The sequence below is a fragment of the Chrysemys picta genome, chromosome 20, assembly GCF_011386835.1.
Source record: "Chrysemys picta bellii isolate R12L10 chromosome 20, ASM1138683v2, whole genome shotgun sequence".
Taxonomy (NCBI): domain Eukaryota; kingdom Metazoa; phylum Chordata; order Testudines; family Emydidae; genus Chrysemys; species Chrysemys picta.
In genome coordinates, this window is record NC_088810.1 from 22,766,035 (window position 1) to 22,790,677 (window position 24,643).

The 24,643-nt window shown below is 44.6% G+C and overlaps 2 protein-coding genes and 1 pseudogene across 2 annotated transcripts; 2 read left to right on the plus strand and 1 right to left on the minus strand.

The window, feature by feature from the left end:
- The first annotated feature begins 7,953 nt into the window (after positions 1 to 7,953).
- LOC135976689 (scale keratin-like) lies at positions 7,954 to 8,542 on the plus strand (annotated as a pseudogene).
- Positions 8,543 to 16,494: 7,952 nt separating this feature from the next.
- LOC112060073 (scale keratin-like) lies at positions 16,495 to 18,622 on the plus strand. The gene is made up of 2 exons (XM_024108554.2): positions 16,495 to 16,523; positions 17,605 to 18,622. The coding sequence occupies exon 2, from the start codon at positions 17,625 to 17,627 to the stop codon at positions 18,165 to 18,167; it is 543 nt and encodes a 180-aa protein (XP_023964322.1). The 5' UTR covers positions 16,495 to 16,523; positions 17,605 to 17,624; the 3' UTR covers positions 18,168 to 18,622.
- Positions 18,623 to 22,064: 3,442 nt separating this feature from the next.
- On the minus strand, positions 22,065 to 23,981 carry LOC135976839 (uncharacterized). The gene is made up of 2 exons (XM_065574493.1): positions 23,525 to 23,981; positions 22,065 to 22,700 (listed from the first exon to the last, which is right to left on the minus strand). The coding sequence occupies exons 1-2, from the start codon at positions 23,913 to 23,915 to the stop codon at positions 22,198 to 22,200; spliced, it is 894 nt and encodes a 297-aa protein (XP_065430565.1). The 5' UTR covers positions 23,916 to 23,981; the 3' UTR covers positions 22,065 to 22,197.
- Positions 23,982 to 24,643: the final 662 nt, after the last annotated feature.

Sequence of the window (24,643 nt, forward strand, 5' to 3'; positions counted from 1 at the left end):
GTTCTGTGCAAATTTCTTCTGGATTTAACACGGCCCACAACTTCCACAGCCGTATCTACACCCTTATAGAGAACCCCAGAACTCTATGATCCCCTGGAACCGTCGGAGGTACCAAAACCTTTGGAGCCCCCACACTCATAGGAGCCCCCGGAACCATACACATTCCTTATTCCCTGAGAGCAAGTGCTGAGAATTGGTCCCGGAATGTGACTACAACTGGTAGTACATAGACCACCGCTCTTGTGTCGCCACATGATGTGCCACCAGGGCTCATTGCAGAGGTTAACATATCGTTGGGGAAATAGCACATCACAAGGTGGCGTAGCTCTGTGTGGCTCACAAGCTCGTCTCTTTCCTCAACAGCAGTGGGTCCAATAAAAGGTATGACCTCACCCACATTGTCTCTAATATCCCAGGACCAACCTGGCTACAAAAACAGGGCAAACAAGCTGTCAGTAGGAAGACACGTCTCTGTGATGGAGGTAAACCCAGATCACACTGTGGAGAGTAGAGTAAGAATAGAAGTTCCAATGATCCACTAATATTATAATAGCCCAGGGGTGGCCAACATGCGTCTCTTCAGAAGTGAATATGCGGCTCCTTGCATAGGCGCTGGCTCCGGGGCTGGAGCTACAGGTGCCAACTTTCCACTGCTCAACCCCAGGCCCTGCCCCCACTCCACCCCTTGCCCCAAGGCCCCCGCCCCTTCCCGCCCCCTCCCCTGCTGCACCCTGACTCCTCCCTGCTCCATCCCAGAGCCTCCTGTACACTGCAAAACAGCTGATCGTGGCGGGAAGGAGGGAGGGGGAAGTGCTGATCGGCAGGGCTGCCGGCAGGCAGGAGGTGGGGGGGACTGATGGGGGGCTGCTGATGTATTATTGTGGCTCTTTGGCAATGTACATTGGCAAATTCTGGCTCCTTCTCAGGCTCAGGTTGGCCAACTCTGTAATAGGGGCTATGTAGGAACTTGCATATATAGCTAATTAAAGAAAGGGTGTTGATGACTCTGTCCTTTAGTTCTTGGCCATATCTCTGGCCCATTTTCTCCTTTTGGTCCTCATACTCTTTTCCCCATAGACTACCTTCTAACCAATCTTTTTGAATCCTTCTCATACTCTTTATCTCCTCACTCTCACGCATCCCCCGCCCCCGCCCCGCCCCCCTCAGTTTCTTTGGGACCTGCCACTGAAATGCTCTTCTTTTGTAAAGCCTTTACCGGGGACCATTTGTAGCGATCCCACAGCTCTGACCGTCTACCATCCTCTTCCTTCCACTTCTCTTGGCCTCCTGCCCTCCGTTTCCTGACCGTTCCGCCCTGCAGCTGCTAATCCTTCCTTTTACAGCTTCAGACCATAAAAATAAGTCTGACTATAACTTTTATAGCAGCTTACATTTTCACCCTTCATGGCACCGCACTCGTATGAAGCAGGTAATTATTATTTTATTACCTAATGAAGAGACCGTTGAGGCACACATCCTAACTGAGTTGCCCAAGGCCACTTCAGTGGAAAGACTAGAACTAGAATACCGCCCCACCTAATTACTATTAATGTTATCATTTATAATTTGAACTCCAGGATCTCCTGTATGCCTCTGCTGAGATCAGGGCCCCAGTGTGCTGCTCACATTACAGGCCCAGAGTCTGAGACAGTCCCCATCTTGAAGAGTTGACAAGACATGGCTGAGAAAGGGTGGGAGGAAGGACAATCATGACCATTTTGCAGATGGGGAGGCAATGAACTGACTTGCCCAAGGTCCCGCAGAATGTTTTTCTAAAAGACATGCTCTAGGATTTTTTTCAGGGACATTCAATGGCCTGCATTATACAAGTGATCAACATGAATGATCACAATGGTCCCTTTTATGGCCTTGGAATCTATAAACCCATGAATCATTATCCCCATATGAATGATAGGGAGGTCCTGAATAGAGAGATTAAGGGCAAGGTTTTTAATACAGTCTGGGGCTGATACAATGCCCATTGAAATCCAATAACTTGAGTTCCCTTCTAATATGCCCCTGTGGGTTGCATTTTCCTCCTCAGCAAACTGGCAAGGTGGTAGTACTGCTGAAAAGGATCTGGGGGCTATAGTGGATCACAAACTGAATGCGAGTCAACAGTGTGATGCAGTTGTGAAAAAGGATAATATCATTCTAGGCTGTATTAACAGGCGTGTTGTATGTAAGACACAGGAGGTAACTGTCCCGCTCCATTTGGCTCAGGTGAGGCCTCAGTTGAAACATCATGTCCAGTTCTGGGCACCATACTCTAAAAGTTGTGGACACACGGGAGAGACGCCAGAGTAGAGAAACCAAAATGACAAAAGGTTTAGAAAACCTGACCTATAAGAAAAGGTTAAAAAAAAAACGGAGCATGTTTAGTCTTGAGAAATGAAGATTGAGAAGTGACCTGATACATGTCTTCAAATATGTTCAGGGTAGTTACGATCAACTGTTCTCTATGTCCACTGAAAATAGGACAAGAAGTAATGGGGCTTAAAATGCAGCAAGGGAGATTTAGATTAGCTATTAGGAAATCTTTCTGGCGCTAAGGGTAATTTAGCTGTGGAATAGGCTTCTAAGGGTGGCGGTGGAATCCCCATCACTGGAGGTTTTTAAGGACAGGTTGGATAAACACCTATTGGGGATGGTCTAGGTTTACTTGGTCCTGCCTCAGTTCAGGGGCATGGGCTTGATGACTTCTCAAGGTCCCTTCCAGCCCCACATTTTTATGATTCTATTATTATAAATTCATCTCTGAAGGGACTTCCAGTCATGTGAGACTTGAGTCAACACCAATGATATTATTCCAGTTTACACCAGCTGAGGATTTGGCCCTATATTTCAAGTAATATTTTCCTAGGACACTCCAGCTCCGCTAGTGATGTGTATTCTCCTTTGTAGGAAAAGCATGCTCCGTCTCTTTAAGCATGTCTATACATTTCTTTTCCAGGCTGTTCTGAGCCTAGTTGAAGGCTCCCATGTGCTTTAGTATAAAGTATGAAGAACATTTATCTATCGGACATTGTCCTATAATCCCCACTAGCACAATATATTAAACCTTTCCTAGATGAACTTCTTTGAAAGAGGTGCCACTGGGTATTATTGACCAAATGATCTAGGACCAGAGGAACGACTGACCAATTCCTCTCTTCCTAAATATTCACAGAGAGTTCCCCAGTAAGCTTCACAGAGTCTTTTGTTCTTCCTACTTCACTCGTGATAGGAAGCTATGCTTGGACTGTATATTAGCGAGACATGGAGGGTCAGGGAATATCTTTTATTGGATCAACGTCTGTTGTGGAGAGACAAGCAGTTGAGCTACACTGAGCACTTCTTCAGGTCATGGCATATGTGCCAACTTTCTCCGGCACTGGTGGGTACCCGCACCCCCCTCCCCTGGCCCCACCCCCATTCCAACCCCATCCCCAAAGTCCCCACCCTAACTCCACTCCCTCCCTGCCCCTATTGGATCCCTTCCCCAAATCCCCGCCCCCGCCCCGCCTCTTCCCCCAGCGCGCCACGTTCCCCCTCCTCGCCCCGCGAATCAGCTGTTTCGCGGCGCAAGCGCTGGGAGGGAAGGGGGAGAAGCAGGACACGCCAGCGCGCTCATGGAGGAGGTGAAGGCGAGCTGGAGCAGCGGGGCAGGGCCACAGGGAGCTGCCGGTGGGTGCTGAGCACCCACCAATTTTTTTCCGTCGGCGCCTATGGTCATGGGCTGTATATAGCAATTTAAAAATCATTCCAGCAGGGATAGGGTACTTCTTTGAAAAAGGAGGATCTTGCATCCTGGGCTGAAGCTGGTCATACACTGGATTAGTCTACTTTGCTCTAGAACGTTATTCCTCAACCATTCTGCCCCTGAGTAAGTAGGCTTTACTTCCATCGCTCATGTGATTCTTCCTGTCCTTTGTCAGTTACATTGTCCCATTGTAACAAGTGTCTTGTTACAGGTTCCAGAGTTCATACAAGCCTTTATACAACTGCACTCGTTCCTTTCTCCTACTGCCACTTTTCACTGCAACCCAGGAGCAAGCCGGCTGTAGGTAGCCCTTGGGTGTCCTGTTATGATCGTCACCTGTATTCCTGTCCCTAAACTAATGATCACTTAACTGGACATCTCTTCAGACTGGAAAGTCCAATTGCATTAGGCTGAAAGTCACTACTGAGCAGAGCGAGAGCACAAAACATTATCGCAACACTCCAATCCTGCTTCAGCTCTACTTTGAAGGCTATGGAGGGATTTAAGTTGTGGATAAGTCATGAACATCAGAATGGCCTGCAGGGTTAGAACAATGGTCCATCTAGCCCAGTATCCTATTTTCCAACAGGTTTCAGAGTAGCAGCTGTGTTAGTCTGTATCCGCAAAAAGAACAGGAGGACTTGTGGCACCTTAGAGACTCACACATTTATTTGAGCATAAGCTTTCATGGGCAACAGCCCACTTCATGGGATGCATAGAATGGAACACACACAGAAAGAAGATATTTATACATACAGATATTTATACACACAGTTGGTATGGCAGCTTCTTTCTGTGTGTTCCATTCTATGCATCCGATGAAGTGGGCTGTAGCCCACGAAAGCGTATGCTCTTATCTTTCAATAGGGGCTGGTGCCAGATGCTTCAGCAAGAGAGAACAGAAATGGACAATTTGTCATCCAGGCCCAGCTTCTAGAAGTCACAGGTTTAGGGACACCCAGAACATGGGGTTGCCTTCCTGTCCAGCTGGGCTACTAGGCATAGATGGACCTATCTTCTGTGAACTTACCGAATTCTTTTTTGAATTCAGTTATAATTTGGGCCTTGTCCCCTGGGAACAAGTTGCAGAAATTGACTGTGTGTTGCATGAAGAGGTACTTCCTCATGTTTGTTTTAAACCTGCTGCCTATTCATTTCTTTGGATGACCCCTGGTTCATGTGTTATGTGAAAGGGTAAATAGCATTACATGGTTCATGATTGTATAGACCTCTATCACGTCCCCCCTCAATCCTCTCTTTTCCAAGCTGAACACTTCCAGTCATTTTAATCTCGCTTCATATGGAAGCTGTTCTATACCCTTAATCATTTGTGTTGCCCTTCTCTGGGCTTTCTCTAGATCTTTTCTGAGATGGAGTGACCAGAACTGCACGCAGTATTCCAGGGGTGGCATACCATGGATTTCTATAGTGGCATTACAATGTTTTTCTGTTTTAGGAGCCTATCCGTTTCATAATGATTCCTAACATTCTCTTAGCTTTTTTGACGGCTGCTGGACATTGAGCAGATATTTTCAGAGAACTACCTGCAGTGAGTTTAAAATCTCTTTCCTGATGGGTAACAGCTAATTTAAACCCCATCATTGTGTATGTATAACTGGGATTATGTTTTCCAATGTGCATTACTTTGCATGTACCAACATGCAATTTAATCTGCCATTTTCTTGCCAGTCACCCAGTTTTGTAAGATGCCTTTGTAACTCTTTGCAGAATGATTTCAACTTAACTATCTTGAGTAATTTTGTGTGCTCTGCCAACGTTGCCAACTCACAGTATGCCCCACTTTTCCATATCATTTCTCAGTACGCTGAACAGCACTGGTCCCAGTAAAGCTCCTTGAAGGAGCCAGCTATTTACTGCTTTCCACTTTGAAAACTGAACATTTTCTTGGTACCCCTTTCCTCCCTCTGTTTTAACCAGTTTCTGATTCATGAGTGGACCTTCCCTCTTATCCCAAAGCTGGCACTCTCTTCCTTGCCCCCATGGGTATCCCCTCCTCATCAGGTCAGAGCTAGGATTGTGGTGCCACGGCAGAGGGTGCTGCTGCAGGTTGGTAGAAGTTTAGTATACTCCTTAGTTTATGTAAGAGCTTTTAGTGCAGGAGCTTATCCAAGACTTTCTGTAAATCCAAATACACATTCTCCACTGGAACACCCTTCTCCACATATTTGTTGACCAACACAAAGAATTCTAATGATTAGTAAGCCATGACTTCCCTTCACAAAAGCCATATTGATTCTTCCCCAGCGTATCACGGTCCTCTATATGGCTGATATTTCTTTCAACCAATTTACCTTGTACTGAATTTAGGAGACTTGTCTCAAAATTGGCATCATATCTGCCAGTAATCTCATAGAGAGGCTGATTTAAGCGACAGGATAGTTATCACAGTTAGCAGTTCTGCAAATTTACATTTGGGTTCCTTCTGAACATTTGGGTGAACACCATCTGGTCCTGGTGACTTATTACCATTTAATGTATCTGTTTGTGCCATTGTCCTGGTCATGTATCCAGCACAGTATTGTAACCCAGCAGGCCTGGTTCCAAGGCCATTGAACTGATTGGAGAGACATTCGTGTCTCACAAGAATTAAGAAGGGTGAATTTCACCTTGCCGCTAATTAGATACTAGTCGGGATTTAAAGAATGAAATGGAATCCTGCACATCCCAGCAGATTGTAATATTGATACACCTCTGAGTCACCTTCATATTTTGAAGTTCTTCAATGAAGAAGTAATGCAACAGAACTGAATTTATACCACTGTCAACATCAAGGAGATCAGTGAGATGATGCCAAGAACGTATGTTGGCCAAAACACTTTCAGATTAAAGGAATTAAGGGTGTAATACGGATGCCATCCGTATGTGGGATTGGAAATCGATTAATTGATCAACCATGACAAAGCCATTACCATAATTAACGGATAATAGTAATTATCATACAAAGCAACAAAACATTTTTTTGGTTATTGAAAGGGTGTCTCCTATCCTTCCCATTGGCTAAAAAAGCATATAAAAGTGCTTGCAACTCTGGGTTGTTCTATTCATTTCTCTTGACTTCATCCCCTTGGTGAACTGGGTAAGTCTACTGAATTCAGATTACTCTACTTTTTGCTTTAGTGATAGTTTTAACTATGGATTGAACCTTCACCAATAATGTGTGATTTTAGCAATATTAATGAAGGTAGTTTTACTTTCCAAAAGAGACTCTCTGTAACTAGTCAGTTGCAGGCCTTGGTGGTGGCAGACTTTAAAAATATCATGCTGGGATTTTCAAATCCACTTATGGGATTGGGACACCCATTTGCAATAAATATAATAGGGGGCAGTGCATGTAAATCCATTAGACAATTATGAAAAATCTCAGCTTTAGGCTACTTTAGGAAGGGACAGTTTTATTCTGACTCTTTATTGATAAATACAATTGCCAGACGGTCAGCTGACTTCACTGGACTCAGAGCTATTTGTCCAAGATGATCATCTGACCCTGCTGTTTCCATAAAAGGCTGGAGATCCGTTTTGAAATATAACAATTGAACAGCAACTTGATTGTTCTTTTTAGTTTAGTGGACGATCAAGATCTAGATAAGTTTGAGAAGTTGGAAGTGCTTTATATGACTTTCCCTTCAGGGCAAATCTAGCCCCTAGGTTAGTGATGGTAAGAAGAAATTCTCCTTATGAGCAGTTTCCTCCATAATGGGCCATGTCAGGGCTCCTATCATTTTCTCTGAAGAGTGTCGTGCTGCACAGCATTAGAGAAAGGACACTGGATGAGTTAGATCACTGAGCTGACCCACTATGGCAGAAGTTGTAGAAGTTGTAATCTCTGATCCAGACCTTTAGCTGGTACAAGCTGGAATAGCAGCTTTGAATTAAAGGTAGCTCTCACTGACTTCACAGGGTGTTGTGCAGCTTAATGGTTGCATAAGCAGTGAAAAGGTAACATTTTGAAATTGCTGGGATTTTTTTTCTTCTTTTTTCTTTTTCTTGTGTGTGTGTTTGAAGCCTAAGGGGAATGGGTGCGACTGAATAGAAGGGAAAAAAAATGGGAGCAGACATGTGGCCTTCATCAGCCTTCATCTCGCCCCTCTTACTCTAAAACTCAAACCGTGCATCTCTTATTCCAATCTCAACGGTGTCTCATGGTTTCTTTACTCCCTCCTGTGTTTTTCAGGATCCCTCCAACACAGAAGATGTCTTACTGCCCACCCCAGGATTGTTATCCCGATATATGGCCCACGTCCATGTATTGACGTCCGCAACGAGCCGTGTATCTCATCATGCGGAGATTCGACTGCAGTGGTCTTTGCGCCACCAGTTGTTGTGAGATTCCCGGGACCAACTATGGCTACATGTCCTCAAGACAGCTTCGTAGGAACCTCCTTACCAAATTTGCCAATTAGACCTGTGGGCTCAAATGGTGGCTCAATTAGTTACGGAGGAGGTTATGGTGGTGGTTACGGGGGAGGTAACAGTGTTGTTGGTTCTGGTGGAGGATTCGGAGGCTCAACTGGTTATGGGGGAGTTTATGGAGGTGGAGTCGGGGGTGGTTATGGGGGAGTTTATGGAGGTGGAGTTGGGGGTGGTTATGGGGGTGGTTACGGGGCTGGAGTCGGGTGTGGTTATGGGGGTGGAGCCGCTGGTGGTTATGGCGGTTGTTATGGAGGCTCATATGGTTCTGGAGGTTCACGTGGTTATAGCAAGAAGTCATATCGTAGCATTTCTGGGGGAAGATCTTCTGGAGTCAAGAGTGGAAACCCAGAAAAACCATCCATGGAATGAGAAACAATCAGGAAATGACAAGATAGAGATTCACCACTGATCTAATGGACAATGATGCCTACAACTCGACTTGCAGACTGTGGGTGTTCATCACCTCTATAAATCAGGCCTATCTGTGTCTTCCACTTGGTACATATTATTGTAGCTTTATGATCTACAGGTTTTGCCGCTTAGTCTTATGCTTTGTGCTATTTGACGTTGAACTGGCTAAAACAAGTCACTTGGTTGAAAAAGGGACATGATTTTCAAACTCAACAGCTTCAAGGCAGAAAGCAGATGATCTTGTGTGAAAAGCCTCACTTTGGAGCGGGTGATTGGTTCTTGCTCGGATTGTAACCCTGAAAATACATTCTTTGTACTCTGCATTAATTCATTCTGCAAGTGTGTACTCCACTGCTCATTCCCATTAAAAATTATTCTGCATCATAGCATTGGCCTTCTGGTTTTCCTTTCTCCTCCATTCTTTCTATCCCAACCAGTTTGGGTGAAATTCACCACGGTGATGGTGCTCTGTACATGCTCCCTGCACTACATCCCTCCAACTCAAGAGAATCCCTAAGCAGAAAAGTACATTAACTGGTCTATAGCATGGTGCTGGCCATCTGCCCAGGGGAGATAAGTACTAACTGTGGTAAGAAGAAGACATTCCCCCTTGTTCCAAAAGTCTCAGAAGGGAATTAGAATATATTTCCCTGCTCTAAATATTACATAAAATTGTAGAATCCTTGAACTATAGGGCTGGAAGGAACCTTGGGATGTCACAAAGTTCAGCCCCCTGTGCGGCAGCAGGACCTGACCTGACTGGTCTTTGTCTAAACTATCCTTATAAACCTTCAATGATGGAAATTCCATAACTTCCTATGAAAGCCTGAAATCAACACTTTACGATCATTATAGTTAAAAAGTTATTGCTAATATCGAACCTGTATCTCCCATCATGCAGATTAAGCCAATTACATCTCATCTTATCTTCAGTGGACGCAGAACTATTGATCACCATGTTCTTTAAAACGGCCCTACACATATTTGAAAACTGTTACCCAGTCCCCCGTCAGTCTGCTTTTCTGAACACTAAACATGCCCAGTGTTTTCAATTTGTCCTCAGAGGTCAGGGTTCTGAAACTTTTGTCATTTTAGTAGCTCTCCTCTGGACTCTCTCCAGTTTGTTCACATCTTCCCCATTGAAGTGTGCTGGGGAAAATTGGCGACAAAACTCCAGCTGAGGCCTTTACTGAATTTCATTTTGTTGATTTCAGATGAAGTCTCAATTAGTGAAGCTCATTTTGAATTCTCATCCTGTCTTCCAAAGTGCTTCAACCCCTCTCAGCTTGGTGTCCTCTGCAAATATTATCAGTGAACTGACCACTCCATTATTCAAGTTATTAGAGAAAATACTGAAGAGTAAAAGACCCAGGACAACCTCCTCTGGCTACCCCGCTAGGTATAGCATTCTAGATTCACAGCAAACCATTGATAACCAATTTTTGAGTCCATCTTTCAACCAGTTATATAGCCACCTGATAATAATTTTGTCTCAACCATGTGGTTGAGGGAAATGTTTCCCAAGTTTGCTTATACGAATGTCTGGTTTGACGGTGTCGAAAACTTTCCTAACATCAAGATATAGGTAGGACTTTCAAATAATTTCCCTCCAGTTAATTTATGATAATATGAATATTTAAGTGAATATGAGGGAAAGGATATGATGTAACTGGAACATGCTTTGTGCAAAAGGTCTCTTGTAAAGTATCATATGAAACGCTATAACCTATAGGAATATATTTCTCCTATTTGGATGCATGTATCATTCTTGTATCTGAAGCTAGAAATATGAAGTATAACTCTGAGGTCCTATTGTAATTATGCAAAGTGTGGGCCATTAATGGTGGTTTAGAATCTTGATGGCTCCCATTGACTAGGACAATTGGTTGTAAATGGTTTATTTACCTGCACACCTTCCTGTGTAGGTGTGGGCCAACCCAGGAAGAATGGAGACTAGGGGTCTTACTGTGCCAAAGCTATAAAACGGGGTGGAGCAGGACAAAGACGGCTACCAGTCATGAGAAAACCCCTGCCTGCCACCTGAGATGTCTGCTGGAACTAACAAGGACTCTACGAGGGGAAAGGATTGGGCCCAGATTAGGAAGGAGTCTAGTCTGTGAAAGGACCTTATTGGAACATCTCTGAGGGTGAAATATTATCTGCAATCAGTTTCTTAATGTATTAGGCTTAGACTGGCGTGTTTTTACTTTATTTTGCTTGGTGACTTACTTTGGTCTGTCTGTTATTACTTGAAACCACTTAACTCCTACTTTTTATACTTAATGAAATCACTTTTGTTTATTAATAAACGCAGAGTAAGTGATTAATACCTGGGGGAGCAAACAGCTGCGCATATCTCTCTATCAGTGATATAGAGGGCGAACAATTCATGAGTTTACCCTGTATAAGCTTTATACAGAGTAAAACGGATGTATTCGGGGTTTAGATCCCATTGGGAGCTGGGTGACTGAGTGCTGGAGACAGGTAACTTGCTGAGCAGTTTTCAGTTAAGTCTGCAGCTTTGGGAACATGGACCAGACCCTGGGTCTGTGTTGCAGCAGGCTGGCGATTCTGGCTCAACAAGACAGGGTTCTGGAAGTCCCAAGCTGGCAGGGAAAACGGGCTCAGAGGTAATTTCAGCACATCAGGTGACAGTCCCAAGGGGATCTCTGTGACCGAACCCGTCACAGCACCTACTTACTATATTAGAAGCACTTGGCCAGTTTCATGCTGATAATTTCACAGAGGAACTGAAAATTAAGAATTTCAAAAGTGCGTGGTCCTAGATTGCGCTTGAGACATATTCATGGGAACAGTGGTCCAGAGAATAGACATTGAGTACTACTAAAAGCCAGGATTTTTCAAGATGTCTGAAGTTGGGCACCAAAATCACCAGTTGCTTTTGAAAATCTTGGCCTTGTGGTTAACCATAGATGTCTTGAGTGATCTTTGGTAAATCAATATCCTCTCTCCTCTCCCCATATGTAAAAAAGGTGGTGGGGCTAAATCATTTACTCTGGGAGGATTACAATCTATTTATCTAGTTGAGAATGTTGCATAGTCCCCAGTATCACAGCATGAAGAGTTTTCCAAGTTGAACTTGTCGGAAAGAGGTGATCCTGGGTATTATTGTACAATGGATATAGGATTCGAGGAATCACAGAGCAATTCCTTTGTTCCGGAATTCCCATGAAATGTTCTCTAGTAAATTTCATATATCCTTTTGTTCTTCCTATTCTCCTCATAACAGGAAGTGTAGGTCTCTATAGCAACTTAAAATCCATCCTGGTAATGGTGAGGTATTTTGTTAAAAGCGAAGGCCCTTCTGTACTGTGATCAAGTTTGTCTCTGAATTACTCTGATTTCTTCTTTCCTGATCCATCCTCGACTCCCAGGACTAAGTCCTCGTCTACACTACGAGTTTAGGTCAAATTTTGCAGCGTTAGATCGATTTAACTCTGCATCCCTCCACACGACAAAGCGATTTTTGTCGTCTTAAGGGGGTCTTAAAATGAATTTCTGTACTCCTCCCCTGACGAAGGGATTACCACTGAAATCAACATCACCGAGTTGAATTTGGGGTATTGTGGACATAATTTGACAGTATTGGCCTCCGGGAGCTATCCCGGAATGCTCCATTGTGACCATTCTGGACAGGACTCTCAACCCAGCTGCATTGGCCAAGTAGACCGGAAAAGTCTGGCGAACTTTTGAATTTTATTTCCTGTTTGGCCAGCATGGCAAGCTGATCAGCACAGGTGACCAAGCAGAGCTCATCAGCAGAGGTGACATGGAGTCCCAGAATCGCAAAAGAGCTCCAGCATGGACCGAACGGGAGGTACTGCCTCTGATCGGTGTATGGGGAGATGAATCCGTGCTATCAGAACTCCGCTCCAAAAGACGAAATGCCAAAATATTTGAAAAAATCTTCCCAGAGTCACTACCCTTGATAGCTGAATGTCAGTGATTGCATTGGCTACTTGAATCACAGCAGTCCCCACAGTCGATTTGCCCACTCCAAATTGATTACCAACTGACCGGCAGCAGTCTGGCATTGCAAGCTTCCACATGGATATGGCCACTCACTTCTCAACAGTCAGGGTAGCTCTCATCTTGGTATTCCGGCACTTCAGGGTGGGGGAAAGTAACTCATAGAGTTCCAGGAAAGTGGCCTTACGCATGCGAAAATTTCACAGCCACTGGGAAACATCCCATACCTGCAACACTATGCGGTCCCACCGGTCTGTGCTTGTTTGCCGGGTCCGGAATCGGCGTTCCACTGTATCAACCAGCCCCACTGCCGCCGTGATGTCCCAATTGCCACAGCCCGTGCTTTCACGAACGTCTGTGTCCATGTCCACATCACAATCGTCCTCGTGCTGCCGTCTCTTGGCCAGGTTCTGCACATACCGCAGGATAATGCGTGAGGTGTTTACAATGCTTGCAAGAGCAACGGTGAGTTGGGCGGGCTCCATGCTTGCTGTGCTACTGTGTCTGCACCAGGCAAAAAGGCGCGAAATGATTGTCTGGAGTTGCTTTCACAGAGGGTGGGGAGAGTGACGACATGAACCCCAAACCACCCGCAACAATGTTTTTGCCCCATCAGGTATTGGAAGCTTAACCCATAATTCCAATGGGCAGCAGAGACAGCGGGAACTCTGGGATAGCTACCCACAGTGCACCGCTCCGTGAGTCGATGCTAGCCACGGTAGTGAGGATGCACTCCATTGTCTTAATGCGCTTAGTGGGGACATACACAATCAACTGTATAAAATCGATTTATAAAAATCGACTTCTATAAAATTGATCTAACTTCTTAGTGTAGACATACCCTTAGACATGTCAGATGTCTTCAAGTTACCAGGGCCTGATGAAATACGTCCTAGAATACTCAAGGAGCTGACTGAGTTGGTATCTGAGCCATTTGTGATCATCTTCGACAAATTACGGAAGATGGGAGAGATTCCAGAGGACTAGGAAAGGCCAAATATAGTACCCAGGTATACAAAGGGAAATAAGGACCACCCAGTGAATTACAGACCAATCTGCTTAACTTCAGTACTTAGAAAAATAATGGAGCAAATAAGTAAGGAATCTATTTGCAAACACCTAGACGATAACAAGGTGATAAGTAGAAGTCAGCATGGAGTTGTCCAGAACAAATCATGTCAAATCAAACAAACATCTTTCTTTGGGGGAACGCAGTAGACCTAGTATATCTTGATTTAGTAAGTCTTTTGATACTGTCTTGCATGACCTTTTCATAAACAAATTAGGGAAATACAACTAGATGGAGCTACTATAAGGTGGGTGCATAACTGGTTGGAAAACCGTTCCCAGAGAGTAGCTATCAGTGGTTCACAGTCATGCTGGAAGGGCATAATGAGTGGGGTCCTACAGGGATCAGTTCTTTGTCCAGTTCTGTTCAATATCTTCATCGATGATTTAGACAATGGTATAGAGAGGACACATATAAAATTTGTGGATGATATCCAGCTGGGAGGGCTTGCAAGTGCTTTGGAGGATAGGATTAAAATTCAAAATGATCTGGACAAACTGAAGAAATGGTCTGAAGTAAATAACATGAAATTTAATAAGGACAAATGCAAAGTATTCCATATAGGAAAGAACAATCAGTTGCACACATACAAAATGGAAAATGACTCCCTCAGATTGCCTGACTGCCTACTGCAGAAAGGGATCTGGGGATCATAGTGGGTCACAAGGTAAATATGAGTCAACAGTGTAACACTGTTGCAAAAACCAAAACAAAACAAAAACCAATCATCTTTCTGGAATGTAGTATCAGGAGTGCTGTAAGCAAGAAATGCTGATTAGGCCTCAACTAGAGTATTGTGTCCAGTTCTGGGCGCTGCATTTCAGGAACGATATGGGCAAGTTGGAGAAAGTCCGGAGAAGAGCAACAAAAATGATTACAAGACTAGAAAACATGACCTATAAGGGAACATTGCAGAAATTGGGTTTGTATATTCTGGAGAAGAGAAGACAGAGAGGGGGCATGATAACAGTTTTCAAGCACATAATAGATTGTTAGAAGGAGGAGGGAGAAAACTTGTTCTCCTTAACCTCTGAGGATAGGACGAGAAGCAATGGTCTTAGATTGCAGATTGGGTGGTTTAGTTTGGACATTAGGAAAAGCTTCCTAACTGCCAGGGTGGTTAAGCACTGGAATAAATTGTCCAGGGAGGTTGTGGAATCTCCATCAATAGAGATCTTTAAGAGCAGGTTAGACAAACACCTGTCAGGGATGGTCTAGATAAAACTTAGTCCTGCCATGAGTGCAGGGGACTGGACTAGATGACCTCCTAAGTTCCCTTCCAGTCCTACATTTCTGTGAGTCTATGACTGAGCGGATGTTTTCAGAAAACTCCCCACAATAACTCCAAGACCTTTCTTTAGTGGCAACAGCTAAATCAGACCCCATCCTTGTTAGTGTATAATTGAGATAATTTTTTCCAATCTGTATTACTTTGCATTTGTCAACTTGAAATTCTACTACCATTTTCTTGCCCAGTCACCCAGTTTTGTAAGATCTCTTAGTAACTCTTTGCAGTACGCTTTGCACTTAACTATCATAAATACTTTGTGTGGTCTGCAAACTTGGCCAATTCAAAGTTTACCTCTTTTTCCAGATCATTTATGAATACACGGAAGAGCACTGGTCCCAGTACAACTCCTTTAGGGAGCCGACTGTTTACCTCTTTCTACTTTGAAAACTAAAAGTTTCCTTTCTTCCCCTTTCCCATTATATATTAACCGGTTACTGATCCATGAGAGAACCTTCCCTCTTACCCCGTAACTCCTTAGTTTGTTTAAGAGCCTTTGGTGCGGGAGCTTGTCAAAGTCTTTCTGAAAGTCCAACTACACATTCTCCACTGGATCACGCTTGTCCATATATTTGTGGACTGATTCAAAGAATTCTAATGATTAGTAAGGCATGACTTCCCTTCACAAAAGCCATATTGACTCTTCCCCAGCGTATCACGGTCCTCTATATGGCTGATAATTCTGATCTTTACTATAGTTTCAACCAATTTACCTTGTACTGAACTTGAGATATTTAAAAAAATTAGTGTCACATTAGTTATCCGCTAATCATCGGATCGAGGGGCTGCTTCTTACCGCAGTTAGTACTTAGGCAATTTCATATTTGAGTTCTTTCTGAACTATTGAGTGAATACCATCTGGTCCTGGCGACTTATTACCATTTAATATATGAGTTTGTGCTATTGTCCTGGTCATGTGTCCAGCACAGTATTGTAACCCAGAAGGTCTGTTTCTAAGGCCATTGAACTGATGGGAGAGACATTCATGCAGTTCCAAAGGGTGTTGGCTCAAACACAAAGTGTACAGCTAAGGGTGAGAATATACACCTGCAGAATAATATCTCCCACCCCTCAAGAATTCCACCTTGCCGCTAATTAGATACTAGTTGGAATTTAAAGAACAAAATGGAATCCTGCAGATCCCAGCAGATTGTAATATTGATACACCTTTGAGTCACCTTCATATTTTGAAGTTATTCAATGAAGAAGTAATGCAATGGAACTGGATTTATACCTCTGTCAACACCAAGGAGATTACTGAGATGATACCAGGAAGGTATGTTGCCCATAAAACTTTCAGATTTAAGGAACTTCAGGGTGTAATATGCATGTCATCCATAAGTGGAATTGAAAATTGAGTAATTGATCAACCATAGCAAAGCCATTAAAATAATTAGAGGATAATAATAATTATCATATTAAGTAAGAAAACATTTTGTTCTGTCACTGGTAATGCATCCAAGAAAACACTTTGTTTGCTTATTGAAAGGGTGTCTCCTATCCTTCCCATTGGCTACAAAAGCATATAAAAGTGCTTGCAACTTTGGGTTGTTGTATCCACTTCTCTTGACTTCATCCCCTTGGTGTACTGGGTAAGTCTACTGAATTCAAATTACTCTAGTGGTCGCTTTAGTGATAGTTTTAACTATGGATTGAACCTTCACCAATACTGTGTGATTTTAGCAATAATAATGAGGGTAGTTTTTATACAACTAGTCAGTTGCAGGCCTTGGTGGTGGAGGAATTTAAACATATCATGCTGGGATTTTAAAATCCACATATGGGATTGGGACACCCATTTGCAATAAATATAATAGGGGGTAGTGCATGTAAATCCATTAGACAATTATGAAAAATCTCAGCTTTAGGCTACTTTAGGTATGGAGAGTTTTATTCTGACTCTTTATTGATAAATACAATTGCCAGACGGTCAGCTGACTTCACTGGACTCAGAGCTATTTGTCCAAGATGATCATCTGACCCTGCTGTTTCCATAAAAGGCTGGAGATCCGTTTTGAAATATAACAATTGAAGAGCAACTTGATTGTTCTTTTTAGTTTAGTGGATGATGAAGATCTAGATAAGTTTCAGAATTTAGAAGTGCTTTATAGGAATTTCCCTTCAGGGCAAATCTAGCCCCTAGTTTACTGATGGTAAGAAGAAATTCTCCTTATGAGCAGTTTCCTCCATAATGGGCCATGTCAGGGCTCCTATCATTTTCTCTGAAGAGTGTCGTGCTGCACAGCATTAGAGAAAGGACACTGGATGAGTTGGATCACTGAGCTGACCCACTATGGCAAAACTTAAAGTCTTATGTGTAGAAGTTGTAATCTCTGATCCAGACCTTTAGCTGGTACAAGCTGGAATAGCAGTTTTGAATTAAAAGTAGCTCTCACTGACTTCACAGGGTGTTGTGCAACTTAATGGTTGCATGAAGCAGTGAAGAGGTAACTTGTTTTGAAATTGCTGGGATTTTGTGTGTGTGTGTGTGTGTCTGAAGCCTAAGGGGAATGGGTGCGAATGAATAGAAGGAAGAAACGGGAGCAGATATGTGGCCTTCAAAAAACCTACCTACCTATCTCGCCCCTCTTACTCTAAAACTCAAACCATGAATCTCTTATTTCAATCTCAACTGTGTCTCATGGTTTCTTTACTCCCTCCTGTGTTTTTCAGGATTCCCTCCAACACAGAAAATGACTTACTGCCCACCCCAGGATTGTTATCCCGATATATGCCCACGTCCATGTATTGACGTCCGCAACGAGCCGTGTATCTCATCATGCGGAGATTCGACTGCAGTGGTCTTTGCGCCACCAGTTGTTGTGAGATTCCCGGGACCAACTATGGCTACATGTCCTCAAGACAGCTTCGTAGGAAGCTCCTTACCAAATTTGCCAATTAGACCTGGGGGCTCATATGGTGGATCAATTACTTATGGGGGAGGTTATGGTGGTGGTTATGGGGGAGGTAACAGTGTTGTTGGTTCTGGTGGAGGATTCGGAGGCTCAACTGGTTATGGGGGAGTATATGGAGGTGGAGTCGGGGGTGGTTATGGGGGTGGTTACGGGGGTGGAGCTGGGGGTGGTTATGGGGGCGGAGCCGGGGGTGGCTATGGGGGTTGTTATGGAGGCTCATATGGTTCTGGAGGTTCATATGGTTATAACAAGAAGTCATATCGTAGCATTTCTGGGGGAGGATATTGTGGAGTCAAGAGTGGAAACTACGGGCCATGCTAAACCCAGAAGAACGATCCGAGGAATGAGAAACAATCAGAAAAATGACAAGATAGAGATTCACCACTGATCTAATGGACAATGATGCCTACAACTCGACTTGCAGACTGTGGGTGTTCATCACCTCTATAAATCAGGCCTATCTGTGTCTTCCACTTGGTACATATTGTTGTAGCTTTATGATCTACAGGTTTTGCCGCTTAGTCTTATGCTTTCTGCTATTTGACGTTGAACTGGCTAAAACAAGTCACTTGGTTGAAAAAGGGACATGATTTTCAAACTCAACAGCTTCAAGGCAGAAAGCAGATGATCTTGTGTGAAAAGCCTCACTTCGGAGCGGGTGATTGGTTCTTGCTCGGATTGTAACCCTGAAAATACATTCTTTGTACTCTGCGTTAATTCATTCTGCAAGTGTGTAGTCCACTGCTCATTCCCATTAAAAATTATTCTGCATCATAGCATTGGCCTTCTGGTTTTCCTTTCTCCTCCATTCTTTCTATCCCAAGCAGTTTGGGTGAAATTCACCACGGTGATGGTGCTCTGTACATGCTCCCTGCACTACATCCCTCCAACTCAAGAGAATCCCTAAGCAGCAAAGTACATTAACTGGTCAATACCATGGTGCTGGCCATCTGCCCAGGGGAGATAAGTACTAACTGTGGTAAGAAGAAGATATTCCCCCTTGCTCCAAAAGTATCAGAAGGGAATTAGAATATATTTCCCTGCTCTAAATATTACATAAAATTGTAGAATCCTTGAACTCCAGGGCTGGAAGGAACCTTGGGAGGTCACCAAGTTCAGACCTCTGGGAGGCGGCAGGACCTGACCTGACTGGTCTTTGTCTAAACTCTCCTTATAAACCTTCAGTGATGTAGATTCCACAACTTCCCGTGAAAGCCTGAAATCAACACTTTACGATCATTAGAGTTAGAAAGTCATTGCTAATATCTAACCTGTATTTCCCATCATGCAGATTAAGCCAATTACATCTCATCTTGTCTTCAGTGGACGCAGAACTATTGATCACCATGTTCTTTAAAACGGCCCTACACATATTTGAAAACTGTTACCCAGTCCCCCGTCAGTCTGCTTTTCTGAACACTAAACATGCCCAGTGTTTTCAATTTGTCCTCAGAGGTCAGGGTTCTAAAACTTTTGTCATTTTACTAGCTCTCCTCTGGACTCTCTCCAGTTTGTCCACATCTTCCCCACTGAAGTGTGCTGGGCAAAATTGGGTACAAAACTCCAGCTGAGGCCTTTATTGAATTTCATTTTGTTGATTTCAGATGAAGTCTCCAATTAGTGAAGCTCATTTTGAATTCTTAACCTGTCTTCCAAAGTGCTTGCAACCCCTCTCAGCTTGGTGTCCTCTGCAAATATTATCAGTGAACTGTCCACTCCAGTATTCAAGTTATTAGAGAAAATACTGAAGAGTAAAAGACCCAGGACAACCTCCTCTGGCTACCCCCCACCCCCTAGGTATAGCATCCTAGATTGACAGCAAACCATTGATAACCAATCTTTGAGTCCAGTCTTTCAACCAGTTATATAGCCACGTGATAATAATTTTGTCTGAACCATGTGGTTGAGGGAAATGTTTCCCAAGTTTGCTTATAAGAATGTCTGGTGTGACTGTGTCAAAAACTTTCCTAACATCAAGATATAGGTAGGACTTTAAAATAATTTCCCTCCAGTTAATTTATGATAATATGAATATTTAAGTGAATATAAGGGAAAGGATTTTTAGTTGAATAATGAATTTTCTTCAGCTGACTCTGTGTCATTGCACTCCATATGTTTTATGGAAATGTGCTTTTGAGTGTGAATATGATGTAACTGGAACATGCTTTGTGCAAAAGGTCTCTTGTAAGGTATCATATCAAACGTTATAACCTATAGGAATATATTTCTTCTATTTGGATGCATGTATCATTCTTCTATCTGAAGCCAGAAATATGAAGTATAACTCTGAGGTCCTATTGTAATTATGCAAAGTGTGGGCCATTAATGGTGGTTTAGAATCTTGATGGCTCCCATTGACTAGGACAATTGGTTGTAAATGGTTTATTTACCTGCACACCTTCCTGTGTAGGTGTGGGCCAACCCAGGAAGAATGGAGACTAGGGGTCTTACTGTGACATGTGACCATGTCACACGATACTGGAATCCATTTAATCCTTGTACTTTTCCATTGATGAGGCAGAGGTGGGGACAAGCACAGAGAGAAGATTCCCGCCTTGTGCCAAAGCTATAAAAAGGGGTGGAGCAGGACAATGGGGGCTACCAGTCATGAGAAAACCCCTGCCTGCCACCTGAGATGTCTGCTGGAACTAACAAGGACTGTACGGGGGGAAAGGATTGGGCCCAGATTAGGAAGGAGTCTAGTCTGTGAAAGGACCTTACTGCAACATCTCTGAGGGTGAGATATTATCTGCAATCAGTTTCTTAATGTATTAGGCTTAACCTTGCGTGTTTTCACTTTATTTTGCTTGGTGACTTACTTTGGTCTGTCTGTTATTACTTGAAACCATTTAACTCCTACTTTTTACACTTAATAAAATCACTTTTGTTTATTAATAAACACAGAGTTAGGGTATGTCTACACTACGAAATTAGTTCGAATTTATAGAAGCCCGTTTTATTGAAATCGGTTGTATACAGCCGATTGTGTGTGTCCACATAAAATGCTCTAGGTGCTCTAGTCGGCGGACCGCATCCACAGTACGAGGCTAGCGTCGACTTCCGGAGCATTGCACTATGGGTAGCTATCCCACAGCTAACCCACAGTTCCCTCAGTCTCCGCCGCCCCTTGGAATTCTGGGTTGAGATCCCAATGCCCGGATGATGCAAAACAGTGTCGCGGGCGGTTCTGGGTACATGTCGTCAGGCCCCTCCCCCCCCGTCACAGCAACGGCAGACAATAGATTCGCGCCTTTTTACCTGGGTTACCTGTGCAGACAACATACCACGGCAAGCATGGAGCCCGCTCAGCTCAGCTGAGCTCACCGTCACCATATGTCCTCTGGGTGCCGGCAGACGTGGGACTGCATTGCTACACAGCAGCAGCTGCTAACTGCCTTTTGGCGGTAGACGGTGTAGCGTGAGTGATAGCCGTGGGGCTGGCAGCCGTAGGGCTGCATTGCACCAGCCCCTTACCCTTTGGTAGGCGATGGTATATTATGACTGGTACCCATCGTCGTCGTACTGGAGTGGCTGTCAATCATGGCCACCTGGGCAGACATGCTACTGTTTCGATGATGATGGCTACCAGTCGTAGTATACTATTTTCTGCCAATTGCCCAGTATTGTCTGCTAAGCACCCAGAAGAGGCCGAGGGCGATGCTGGGTGCTGGCGGACGTGGGGCTGGCAGACGTGGGGCTGCATTGCTACACAGCAGCAGCCCCTTGCCTTTTGGCAGACGATGGTATATTATGATTGGTATCCATCATCATCGTACTGGAGAGGCTATCACTCATGCTGCACCGTCGGCTGCCAGCTTAAGATGTAAAAAATAGATTTGTTCTGTATTCATTTGCTTCCCCTTCCTCCGTGAAATCAATGGCCTGCTAAGCCCAGGGTTTTCAGTTTAATCTTTGGGGGGACCATTCTGTGTGACAGTTGTTTGTGTTTCTCCCTGTTCCTGTACCTGTACGCCATGTCGTCACTCGGCCCTCCCTCCCGTCCTCCCTCCTTCTCCTGGTCCATCAGATACTAGTTTCGCGCCTTTTTTCTGACCAGGCGCCATAGCTAGCACTGGGATCATGGAGCCCGCTCAGATCACCGCGGCAATTATGAGCACTATGAACACCACGCGCATTGTCCCGGTTCACTCTACTTCCCTGTAAACCAACCACCCCACCCCACCCTCCCCTCCCCAATTCGAGCACCGCTTGCAGAGGCAATAAAGTCATTGTTTTTTCACATTCATGCATTCTTTATTAGTTCCTCACAGAAGTAGGGGGATAATTGCCAAGGTAGCCTGGGATGGGTGGGGGAGGAGGGATGGAAAAGGACACACTGCATTTTAAAACTTTAACTCTTATTGAAGGCCAGCCTTCTGATGCTTGGGCGATCATCTGGGGTGGAGTGACTGGGTGGCCGGAGGCCCCCCCACCGTGTTCTTGGGCGTCTGGGTGAGGAGGCTATGGAACTTGGGGAGGAGGGCTGTTGGTTACACAGGGGCTGTAGCGGCGGTCTCTGCTCCTGCTGCCTTTCCTGCAGCTCAACCATACGCTCGAGCATATCAGTTTGATGCTCCAGCAGACGGAGCATTGACTCTTGCCGTCTGTCTGCAAGCTGACGCCACCTATCGTCTTCAGCCCGCCACTTGCTCTTTTCATCCCGCCATTCAGCCCGCCACCTCTCCTCTCGTTCATATTGTGCTTTTCTCATGTCCGACATTGACTGCCTCCATGCATTCTGCTGTGCTCTATCAGCATGGGAGGACATCTGCAGCTCCGTGAACATATCGTCCCTCGTCCTACGTTTTCTCTTTCTAATGTTCACTAGCCTCTGCGAAGGAGAAACATTTGCAGCTGGTGGAGGAGAAGGGAGAGGTGGTTAAAAAAAGACACATTTTAGAGAACAATGGGTACACTCTTTCATTACAAGGTCGCATATTTCGGCTTGCAGGCAGCCATGGCAGGCCACAGTGTTTTGGCTTTTTTAACCTTCTTAACATGCGGGAAAGGTTTCAAACAGCAGCGCATTTCCCATATCAAGGATGAATTGGGTTGTCCATTTAAAATGGGTTTTCAATGTAAAAGGAGGGGCTGCGGTTTCCCGGTTAACATGCGGCACAAACAAGTAAACCACCCCCCCACACACACACACAGGATTCTCTGGGATGATCACTTCACCCCTCCCCTCCACCGCGTGGTTAACAGCGGGGAACGTTTCTGTTCAGAAGAGCAGGAACGGGCGCCCCTGAATGTCCCCTTAATAAAATCACCCCATTTCAACCAGGTGACCATGAATGATATCACTCTCCTGAGGATAACAAAGAGAGATAAGGAATGGATATTGTCTGCATGCCAGCAAACACCGGGACCATACGCTGCCATGCTTTGTTATGCAATGATTCCAGACTACGTGCTACTGGCCTGGCGTGGTAAAGTGTCCTACCATGGCGGACGGGATAAGGCAGCCCTCCCCAGAAACCTTTTGCAAACGCTTTGGGAGTACATAAAGGAGAGCTTTCTGGAGATGTCCCTGGAGGATTTCCGCTCCATCCCCATACACGTTAACAGACTTTTCCAGTAGATGTACTGGCCGCGATTGCCAGGGCAAATTAATCATTAAACACGCTTGCTTTTAAACCACGTGTAATGTTTACAAATTTTTACAAAGGTACACTCACCAGAGGTCTCCTGTGTGCCCTGAGGGTCTTGGGTGAGTTCGGGGGTTACTGGTTCCAGGTCCAGGGTCACAAACATATCCTGGCTGTTGGGGAAACCGGTTTCTCCGCTTCCTTGCTGCTGTGAGCTACCTACAGTACCTCCATCCTCATCTTCCTCGTTCCCCGAACCGTCTTCCCTGTGTGTTTCTCCAGTGAGAGAGTCATAGCACACGGTTGGGGTAGTGGTGGCTGCACCCCCTAGGATCGCATGCAGCTCCGCGTAGTAGCGGCAAGTTTGCGGCTCTGCCCCGGACCTTCCGTTTGCTTCTCTGGCTTTGTGGTAAGCTTGCCGTAGCTCCTTAATTTTCACGCGGCACTGCTGTGTGTCCCTGTTATGGCCTCGGTCCTTCATGGCCTTGGAGATCTTTTCTAATACTTTTCCATTTCTTTTACTGCTACGGAGTTCAGCTATCACTGCTTCATCTCCCCATATGCGAGCAGATCCCGTACCTCCCGTTCGGTCCATAATGGAGCTCTTTTGCGATCCTGGGACTCCATCACGGTTACCTGTGCTGATGAGCTCGGCGTGGTCACCTGTGCTCTCCACGCTGAGCAAACAGGAAATGAAATTCAAACGTTCGCGGGTCTTTTCCTGTCTACCTGGTCAGTGCATCTGAGTTGAGAGTGCTGTCCAGAGCGGTCACAATGAAGCACTGTGGGATAGCTCCCAGAGGCCAATAACGTCAAATTCCGTCCACACTACCCCAATTCCGACCCGCAAAGGCCGGTTTTATCGCTAATCCCCTCGTCGGAGGAGGTGTAAAGAACCCGGTTTAAAGGACCCTTTAAGTCGAAAGAAAGGGCTTCGTCGTGTGGACGTGTCCAGGCTTAAATCGATTTAACGCTGCTAAAGTCGACCTAAACCCGTAGTGTAGACCAGGCCTAAGTGATTAATGCCTGGGAGAGCAAACAGCTGTGCATATCTCTCTATCAGTGATCTAGAGGGCGAACAATTCATGAGTTTACCCTGTATAAGCTTTATAGAGAATAAAACAGATGTATTTGGGGTTTGGATCCCATTGGGAGCTGGGTGACTGGGTGCTGGAGACAGGTAACTTGCTGAGCTGTTTTCAGTTAAAT